Raw genomic sequence first — 10,733 nt, forward strand, 5'->3', positions numbered from 1 at the left:
AAAAGATCTGCTAGTTTCTACTATACATAAATCTTGTGTTTACTTACATGCCTTTGCATATGCTGATCACCTTGCCTCAAATCAACACCTGCTAATCCTTCAGAACACAGGCCAGGTTTTATTTACCCTGCAAAGCTTTTTCTCTAATTGCCACTTTCTCCTCCCTTCCTCAACAAGTAATGCTTTCCTCTTCCATACTCTTTCTGTACATCATAAGTATTTGTTTCACATTTCATTTAGTATTGTATATCTCTTATTTTTTTGAAAGAGAGATCAGAGTATAAGTGAAATGGAATAAAAATATATCATTTAGTTTTTTTCCTATTTTAAAATAATAACCTTAAGTGACCTTAAAAACATATATTGATACAAATGTAGATTCTAGAAAACCACAGATATCAATATGAATTATTGGTGAAAGTTAGGTAAATTTTATAATTGATTATATGATTATATACCTTGCATTTCAGATTTTGTCAGTGGAGCACTAAATAAACTTAAATATAACAGAACGCCCTCTGTTACACCTCAACAAGAAAGAATCGGTAAGTGTTATATGTATTTAATGAAAATTTTTGAGTTATTTTGGTTTAATCAAATCCAATATTATTTTCAGTGGAGATACTGTACTATAATACTATGCTGTGACTTGCTAATTACATTGGCTATAATGAACCCAAAATTATAGATAAGAATTTCTTTTAGTCTATTTTATCTTTAATCTTCTAAATCATGCTTTTCTATTGCTTGTAAGTTATATGTTATTAAACATGTAAAAATAACTCAATTTTATTTTTGTTTTAGAACCAGAAGTTTACTAGTATATGTAACCCTCTCCCTTTTTTTATCTTGGTTTGTTTGTGGCTGAAATTATTTAGCCCAATAACAGACAATATAATATTTTGTTTTATTTCCCAGATTGAACAAATTAACTGGTTAATACTCAATTATAATGAAAAGCAAAAATAATATTTAGATCAATTTTTATTTTAACTCCTTGTTTATAATTTTCTTCCCTATGTTAGTATTCTTTAATGTGAATTATGCATCTTTTAGTATATTTTGCTCAAGTTACTATAGCTTGCCTATTTTTATTTTATGGAATTAATGGTATTAATTTAGTTTTATAGCATGTATTTGATGTGAACATATCACTCCATTCTTTGTGTAGTCCTAAGTAATAGTTATATAAGAATAAATTTATAAAGCTTTTTTATTTTATCAACATTGTGGGAGAAACAATAAATTGTGGGGGTTTTTCAGCCCAGCTGTCTGAATCTCCAGTGATTCTTACACCAAATGCTAAGCGCAAACTGCCAGTAGATTCTTCTCATGGTTGCTCAAGTAAGAAAAGGAAGTCCATCAAGCACAATTTTAATTTTGAGTTGTTGCCAAGTAACCTCTTCAGTACCAGTTCTACACCAGTATCAGGTAACTAATGTGATTTATATAATTGGGTTGTAAACATTAACATGAGTGCTTGTTCTGGGTAAAGTGCTATTTCATGTTAATACTGCCCTTGAGGAGCCAGAGCTTTATATTTTATAAACCTGAGTTTTTATAAAGTCCCCTAAATTTTAAAATAGACTGATCTGTATAATTGATATGTATGTGTTTTATGGCCATGCCCATTGAAAGTTATGAGAAAGAGCTGGGAGGGAGAGTCTGGCTTCTGTGGATAGCATCCATGCTCAGATTTTATGTGATTGGACATACTGAATTATACTTCTGGATCTATAGCTATAACTGTATTGCTGTCTTCTATTGAGTTGAGTTCAAAGTTTGATCATCTCTGAATCCAGAGTGGGGTGGGGTATTACCTTTGGAGTAACTATCATGAGTTGCATTTGGGGGCGGGGGAGGGTGTAATATGGTTAATGTTTTATGCTCTAAAAGCTTTAAAAAGTTTTTATATACTGTTTCTTGTACCATGACTTCCAGATCCCTTACCATCCCAGCCATTTTCTTCCAAATGAACTATAAGTTCCTAATGTGGCCAACCAGAGCCCCCAGGGAATAATATAATTTAATCATGCTGATTTGAATGCCAGACTTTTATTAATGTGGTCTTTGGTTGGGTTGGCTTCTTTAGCATGTGTAACAATACAGTTGGCTCAAGATAACCTTATGGTCAATCCAAATGAAATGAAACCATAACTAAGTCTGGGGTCTTCCATCTCATATTTGTTTCACATTTAGTCAAAATGTGAGTAATCTCTACCTCTTTTAGATTTTTATTGGTTTCTGACAATGTTAAGAGTTCCATTTTGAATTCATTAGCTGGGTTATTAGATCTTCTCCAAGGCCTCTCTTTTGTTTGTTATTTTAAAAGTTTATATTTTCCTTGTTTGTTTTATTAAAAATTGAAAACAATAGCAATTTGTTCTCTATGGTCCTTAACAGGTTCTCTTGGTTCATTAATGTGTAATAATAAGAATCCTGAGGCTATGTCTGTAGCTTTTTCAGTATTTAAAAGTTGAAGACTTCACTTTATTTCAAAGTAACTTTGTGTTTGTTTTTGTTTTTGAAATTTAAAGGCTTTTCCATTTTGGAGGACTTTTTCCAAATGGCACATGTGAAGTGTGGTTCTCCCTGCCTTTGCTTATTAGCATTACATTATCCCCAAGGATGATCTGCTGACTCCTTTTCTCTAAACTTCCCCCAAATAAAGTTAAACATTCTTGTGTTATTGTAACATTAGTATGAACCTGCTTAATCAGTGATTTTTTTAAATGAAACATTAAGTTAAACAACAGTAATCCTATTATTTTAATTCACCTCTTTGTTGTTATTGTTAGTCCTCACCTGAGAATATTTTTCCATTGATTTTTAGAGAGAGTGGAAGGGAAGGGGAGAGACAGAGAAAGAGAAACTTCAACGTGAGAGACACACATTGATTGGTTGCCTCCTGCACACACCCCAACCAGGGGGCTAGGGCTAGAGCCTGCAACTGAGGTATGTGCCCTTGACCAGAATCAAACCCAGAATCCTTCAGTTCGTGAGCCAACACTTCACTGACCCAAACTGGCTAGGGCTCACTTTTTTTTTTTTTTTTTTTTTGCTCCTATCCTACTTCCTCAGGCACAATTCAATAAATTTCATTTGTAAAATGCTTTTTTTAATGTATAAAGGCAACAATATTAATCTAAAGTCCATGAGTACCTATATACAGTTTCTTACATATGTGATAACTTTGCATTATGCCATGTATTCTGGCTGTGCCTTCTTTTAACCACTGCAGCCGTAGGATAAACCTACCTGTGTCATATTGGATACATTACACTCGCCTCCAAAATTTTATTTAGCCAAGTACGCGCACCCCAAGGTCACTGGTTGTATTATTTCCTATTTTTATAACTGAAATACACTTGGATGTCTCTGGGGGCCCATGTGAATTCTTTATCAAAACAAATGACAAGAGGGTTCACGCTTGTGGAGTATGTCTTAGGCATAATTCAAATGTAAGCCAAATGTATATGGAGCTTTTGTTTATAACTTTTACTTTTTTCCGCATTTCTTTTATAGTCAGTTTCATGACACGGTGTTAAAATAACTTTATCAAAATGAGCTGTTGTAACCACCAGTTTTTAGCATGGAACATGACAGTAGACAAGTGGTTAGGCATGTGTTATAGATTATTTTTTTGCCAAAAATATTAGACAAGTTATATTCAAGTCAGACATACAACAGTTGGCTAGCAGGTGCATACTGGATACTCAGACTCTAAATTGCTTTTTAATAATTTATTTTTAGTAACAATATTTAATATTATATATCAGGTACTTTGCTGGACATTTTATATATATTACAATAATACTTATATTTGCTATAGAAATCCATTTTCAAAGTCTCAAGTCATTAGTAAGTTGTGAGACAGACAGACTGTCGTCTTGAAAGCTTGTCTTTCTCCAATCTGCAACAGTGCCACTACTTTGTATTCTTAAATAAGTTTAAAACACCAGTGTGAAAGCAATGGTTAATCTGACCTTTCATTGACATATAAAAAATAGAAAATTGATTCTTTTTTTAGTTGAGTTGGGTTATTTGGACCCTAAAATTTTTAAGCAGAAATGATAATGATTTTTCTTGTGGCTTTAAATCTAATCGCTATTAATAATTTATATTTTGAAAAAGAAAATAAGTGTGTATGATATATTACATGTGATTATTTTTATAGTTCACTTTGATACAAGCCCAGAAGTGTCATCTCAGAGTTCACTCTCTCCTGTAGCCATCAGTGGAAATCATTTGATCAGTACAGATATACCACGACGAAGTAAAAGGATTGCAAGCAAAAAAGTTTGCAGGTAACTTATCTAGGATATTTTGCTTTCATTGGATAAATATTTGATGTATATAACTAATAAAATATCTTGTCTTTATACCAAGAATCATAATTTAAAAATTTTTTTCTGCCTTATTAATCAGGTGCCCTTTATATATTCTCCAGAGAAAGGTTCCTAATTTGAATCGTTTACTTGCTTAAAATCCTCCTTCCAGTTGATATGTATAATTTTTAAATTTCTGGTTAATTTAAAAAGCTAGTTTATTCTGATAATTCTGGTTTATAAGTGACTAAATAACTCTTGTGATAGATGAAAAATCATTTTTGTATGCAAATACAATGTGTTCATATATGGTATCTTAAAACTTAACTGATTTTAGAAATATGATTTGCTCTGGACATTCTCAAATTTCATTTTGCAAAAGTTTCTCCAGTTTTTTATGCTATAAACTGATATTTTAAATTCTATTGTTTTTAGGGTGGAATCAGGAAAAGCAGGCTGCTTCTCTCCTAAAATCAGTCGTAAAGAAAAAGTTCGAAGATCTCTTCGTTTGAAATTTAGTCTGGGGAAAAGTAGCAAAGATGCAGTAAGTGTCTATCACCATTTCATTGATGTTTATCTTAGCATAAAGCTGTAGATTTGATGCTGAAAGACCCTCTCAATCCTGCCTCTCCTCTAGCTACTTTCCCATTCTCTACTGTTCTTTATACCAAACTCTTACACTTGCCTATCTCTGGTCCCTCCTTTTCCGATTCCAGTGAGGCTTTCATCCTCAACACTCACAGCAAATGTCCTCATGGTCACCCATGAATTCATCCTCACTCAAGCCACTAGACAAAGATCAGCCCTTGTTTGACTTGACCCACCAGCAACATTTGACCTGGCTGATCACTTGCTCCTCTTCAACATACTTTCTTTTCTTGCTTCAAGGACACTACTCTCATGAGTTTCTTCCTTCTTTGCTGGTTACTGTTCTAATTCCTTTGCATTGGAGTTCCCAAAGCTTCATCCTTGGACTTCTCTTTTCTTTCTCTTCTCACTCAAAGGTGATTATCAATTTTAAACATCATATATTTACTTGAGACTTCCAAGTTTATATCTCCAGCCCAGAATGCTCTCCTGAACAACTTGTCTCTTTCTTAACATCTGCCTACTTGACCTCCCTAGTTGGATGTCTATCCAGTAGACACCTCAAGTGTAACCTTTCCCAAATAGAGGTCTGAGATGCATTTCTTCACTGCCTCTATTGCTCCATTCCTACCCTTTTCCCAACCATACTTCTACCCGCAGTCTTCACCATCCAGTTATGTCAATGGTTCTCAACCTTTCTAATGCCACGACCCTTTAATACAGTTCCTCATGTTGTGGTGACCCCCAACCATAAAATTATTTTCGTTGCTACTTCATAACTGTAATTTTGCTACTGTTAATGAATTGTAATGTAAATATCTGTGTTTTCCGATGGTCTTAGGCTCTACAGCAGTGGTTCTCAACCTGTGGGTCGCGACGCCTAAGACCGTCGGAAAACACAGATATTTACATTATGATTCATAACAGTAGCAAAATTACAGTTATGAAGTAGCAACGAAAATAATTTTATGGTTGGGGGTCACCACAGCATGAGGAACTGTATTAAAGGGTCGTGGCATTGGAAAGGTTGAGAACCACTGAGTTATGGCAACTCAGTCACTTAGACCAAGCCATGCAGGCATTCTTGACTCCTCACTTTCCCTCACACACTCTGCCTACACCATTAGGAATCCTGTCTAACTATTGCATTCCGAGTATATTGAGACCAGTTTCACCAGTACTACATTTTTAACTTTTAAGTCCTGTCATCTTGAACTTGTATTACTGCAATAAGTCTCTACTAGTAGGTCAACCTGCTTCTACCTTGCTGCTGTACTCTAGCCAAATTATCCTTTTAAAACCCAAGTTAAGTCATGTCATTTCTTGGTTCAGAACCCTCCAGTGATTCCTCATTTCACAAAAAAAAAAAAAAGCTAAGTTCTTTCATCGACTGCAACCCTGTACACAACCTGCTCCCAGCCTCCTCTGAGTCCTCCTGCTTACTCAGCTTCATCCACTCTTGCCTCCTTGCTGTAGGCCAAATATGCTAGACCTGGCTTCAGCCTTAGAGACTGCACTGGCATTTTCCTCTCCCTAGAATGTTTTTACCCCTTATACATTCATGACTCTCGCCCTCATTTTTTTTACTCACAGATCATCTTATGATCACTGTGTTGGAAGTTATACCCCCATCTTTTACCATTTCATATACTTCGTACCATACTTTACTTTTCTCCATAACGCTTTTCATCTTTTGTATTATATTATTATCCTATGTAATAAAGAGGGAATATGCTAATTGACTGTCACACCCTCACAAAGATGACAGTGCCCACAGCCAATAAGGAGGGAATATGCTAATTGACTGCCACACCCTCAAAGATGGCAGTGCCCACAGCCACAAGATGGCAGCGCCCAGTCCCCTCAGCCCCGCCAGGGCGGCAGGCACACAGCATGGCCGGACCTGCCCCCAGGCAGGTCCAGCCGCTCCTTGCGCCTGCTTCCGGAGTCCCCCAATCCCCTCAGGCCCCCAGCCACCCAGGACCAGCCCGAGGCACAGGCAAGCCTCGGATGGTGGCTGCCCAGCCGCCCAGGGCCGGCCCGAGGTGCAGGCAAGCCTCGGATGGTGGCTGCCCAGCCGCCCAGGGCTGGCCCGAGGCTCAGGTAACCAGGGCCAGTCAAGGTTTGTGCTGCCTGCAGTGGCAGCAGCAGAGGTGTGATTGGGTCATCGCCTTCCCCTGATCGCCAGGTCGCCTCCTGCCCATGAGGGCTCCCGGACTGTGAGAGGGGGCAGGCTGGGCTGAGGGACACCTCACTCCAGTGGATGAATTTTCATGCACTGGGCCTCTAGTACAATATAATTAACTAATTATTTTTTTCTAGTCTAAATTTCTCCACCTAGAGTATAAATTCCATGAAAGTAAGATTTTGGCCTTAGGGTTTTTTGTTTGTTTTTCTTTTTTCTTTCACTTTCGTGAATATGCCCTGACACAGACTCATAATTTTTTTTTTTAAGTTAATGAAGATGAGGCAATTTTTTACTTGCATCATAAAATATCAACTAAGAGCCGAGTCATATGCTTAATTTTTATCATCATACATGCATATATATTTGTATTTGGTACAAAATTGTTTCTTAATTATATTATTTTTAATTAACTATAGAGAATTTTGATAATTATAAAAAATTTACTTTGTCTTATCTTAATATTTTGAAAATTAACTGGTTTACTTTTTAACCAAAATGTTTAAATTTTTCTTTTCTGTACAGAATGGGTGTTCTGGTGTCAATAGACATGAAAATGTTGGTCGACGACTTGCAAATCAACAAAGTTTAGAAAGTAGGATTGAAGCTGTAAAAACAGGTCTGCTTTTTAGCCCAGATAATGACGAAAGATTAACCAAGAAAGGTAAAGGTACATTTACATGATATTGTTAGAGTGTTACTCAAAAAACCTACTTTAGTTGTTTTTTTAAAATACCATATTTTCTGGCGTATAAGACGACTTTTTAACCCAGGAAAATCTTTTATACGCCGGAAAATACGGTATATTTTTATTGATTTCAGAGAGGAGGTGAGAGAGAGAGAGAAACATCAATGATGAGAGAGAATCATTGATTGGCTGCCTCCTGCATGCCCCCTACTGGGGATTGAGCCCACAACATGGGCATGTACCCTCACTGGGAATTGAACCGTGACCTCCTGGTTCATAGGTCAATGCTCAACAACTGAGCCACACCGGCTGGACTACTTTAGTTGTTTTTTAAAATAAAAGTTTTCCAGCTTAATTGAGATATAATTTACACGTGACCTTTAATTGCTTTTTAAATGATAAAATATATTCTGAAAATTTAAAATTCATGCTTAAATAAAAAATTTGAATTGTCAATGTATTTTTCTGTGAATAATTGGAGGATGAAAGTTTGACATTTAAAAATCCTTTCACACAAATCTTTAAGTTATTATAATTAAATGCTTAGTACCTTTATTCACCATGTATTTAGATAATAATGTAAAAACTAGGTCAAATATAAATGATTAAAAACCCTGAACTGTTTTATTTTAGGTTCAAAAAAGATCAGTAAGTCTGAGGAACACTTATTAACTCCAGAGCAACTAGATGGAACAAGTTACCGAATGTCTTGGACGGGGCCTAGTAATTCAAGTTTTCGAGAAATAGAAGCAAAAGAAGCTTCTCCAATAGAGGGGAATCTTGAGGTGGAAAACTCTTGTTTGGAGCTTGATATGGTAGAAAAGTCATCTATTAATTCATATGAACTCACCCCTTCTAATGTACATAATAAGCATAATCACAACCTAACCGGAAGCTCTCTTAGTGGGGATGAAAATAACTTGAGTACAGAGACTTTGGTGAAAATTCAGAAAGCATTTTCTGAATCTGGAAGTAAGCTTCATGCATTGATAAATCACAAACAGTCATCAATTACTAATGTGGGGAAAGTAAAAGTAAATGAAACATCTTCTATAGCATATAGCCCAGGGGAAAATCTATTTGAAAGGAATGATTTGACTGTGATAGAATCAAATGAACACCACACTGGTAAAAGTGAAAATAGTTTTTCAGAAAGAGACTTCTCAGTACATCAAACTCAAAAATTAGATAGAAAAGCAACTATAAAATGTTATTCAACTCATATGAAGATGGAACATGATGAAATCATTCATTCAGATGTGCCAAATGATGACTTAAACAAGCAAGAATTGCCCAGTGATGAACAGATAAAAACACAACAGTCCCCAAGGGATAAACTAAATACTAAATTAAAGGAGGAGAATATGATTGAAGAGAACTTGTCGAAATGCACAGCTCCTAGGGAGGATGCAGCTAACACCTCTTCCCCAGAGCAGATTACATATGATACAACCAGCTTATCAAAACCTAGGCGTGTGAGAATGGTTACACAGCAGTCACTGGTGGAAAAGTGTGATACAAGGTTATCTGAACATTTACAAGTATCAGAGCACGGAAAGGTTTCAGACCACATACAATGGTTTAATAAGCTTTCTTTAAATGAATCAAATAGGACAAAAGTTAAATCACCTCTTAAGTTTCAGCGCACACCTGTCCGTCAGTCTGTCAGAAGAATTAATTCTTTGTTGGAGTATGACAGACAACCTGTAAGGCACAAATTGGCACATCTTGGTGATCCTGCTTCTCCTCTGGCTAAGTCAGTGAGCTGTGACGGTGCTCTTTCCTCTTGTATAGAAAGTACGTCAAAAGATTCCTCAATTTCACATACCCAATCAGGTCCTAAGGAACGGAAGTCTGTTTCATGCAAACAGTCAAATGTTGATGCAGTTACAAAATCAAGCATGGGATTAACTTCTAAATCTTTCTCACAGATGAAGAGGCACCCAGACTCCATGAACGCTTCTGTTGGGTCAACCAGAGTTTGTAAACAAAAAGTGGTATCTGATGGCCAGATAAAGGGTCCCTTGGAGGATCTGACAAATCATGATATATTAAGATCTGTTGTAAATAATAATACAGGCTTATCATCTGGGATAAATAGCAGGATCCTTAGGAAGCCGTCAGAAAGAGAAAGGGTCTGGTATAAAGGTTCTCCCAAAAACCCTATTGGAAAAGCTCAACTACTACCAACAAGTAAACCTGTAGACTTGTAATTGATAAATGTTATACTTGTCATTAATGTAAATAAAATCAGTTGGTGATGTGCTTGTTAATTTGTAGCTCAATGATTGTTACATGATAGATTTTTAATTTCATTGCACAAGCAACTTTGATTCTTGTGCTTGTATAAATGACTACTTTGTTGTCCTTAATTATGGCAATATTTAAGACTTTAATTTTATTGTGATGTTTTAAAACAGGTTACACTTTACTTTTTAAAAGATTGTTGACTGGCTTGATAAGAAATTAATTTTTGAAAATTGCATGAATTTTTTGTCTTAACTGGTGGGAAGAATCGAATAAGTTGTGTCTATTTCCTGTTATTCCTCATAAGTCTGATAAGGTTTCTACAAGAAATGTTTAGGATATAAAGGGAATAGATAAGACTTGCAAATCTTATTTCTTGAATTACATTAATGTTTATTGTCTTTACCCAAATCCCTAGAAATTAACTTGTTTCAACAGCATGTTAATCCTTTATTCCTATTTGGGGCAAAGTAATTAGGTTTCTATTGCCTGTAGATGTATACAGGGTGTTCACTTAAGACTGATGGCTAAAGTAGAGCAATGCTAAGGTGTGCTTATATAGCGTGTTGCTGCAGGAATAATTGATGACTTTTAAGCCATACTATATTTTTAAAGGTAACTTGCCCAAATACATTTATATCTGTTTTGTCCAATGCAGAATTTAAAACTGAGGAATAAATAAGCTTGAAAATTTTAA

At 35.7% G+C, this 10,733-nt stretch overlaps 1 protein-coding gene across 1 annotated transcript in view; it reads left to right on the forward strand.

Annotated features, from left to right (window-relative positions):
• The window catches only part of ARHGAP11A (Rho GTPase activating protein 11A), a 28,833-nt gene extending 18,100 nt beyond the window's left edge, over positions 1 to 10,733 (forward strand). The window contains exons 7-12 of the mRNA XM_008142964.3: positions 471 to 545; positions 1,264 to 1,431; positions 4,178 to 4,307; positions 4,764 to 4,872; positions 7,627 to 7,765; positions 8,423 to 10,733. Coding sequence (XP_008141186.2) covers positions 471 to 545; positions 1,264 to 1,431; positions 4,178 to 4,307; positions 4,764 to 4,872; positions 7,627 to 7,765; positions 8,423 to 10,002 — 2,201 coding nt within the window. The 3' untranslated portion in view covers positions 10,003 to 10,733. The remainder of the gene's footprint in view (positions 1 to 470; positions 546 to 1,263; positions 1,432 to 4,177; positions 4,308 to 4,763; positions 4,873 to 7,626; positions 7,766 to 8,422) is intronic.

This window comes from Eptesicus fuscus, chromosome 5, assembly GCF_027574615.1.
Source record: "Eptesicus fuscus isolate TK198812 chromosome 5, DD_ASM_mEF_20220401, whole genome shotgun sequence".
NCBI lineage: Eukaryota > Metazoa > Chordata > Mammalia > Chiroptera > Vespertilionidae > Eptesicus > Eptesicus fuscus.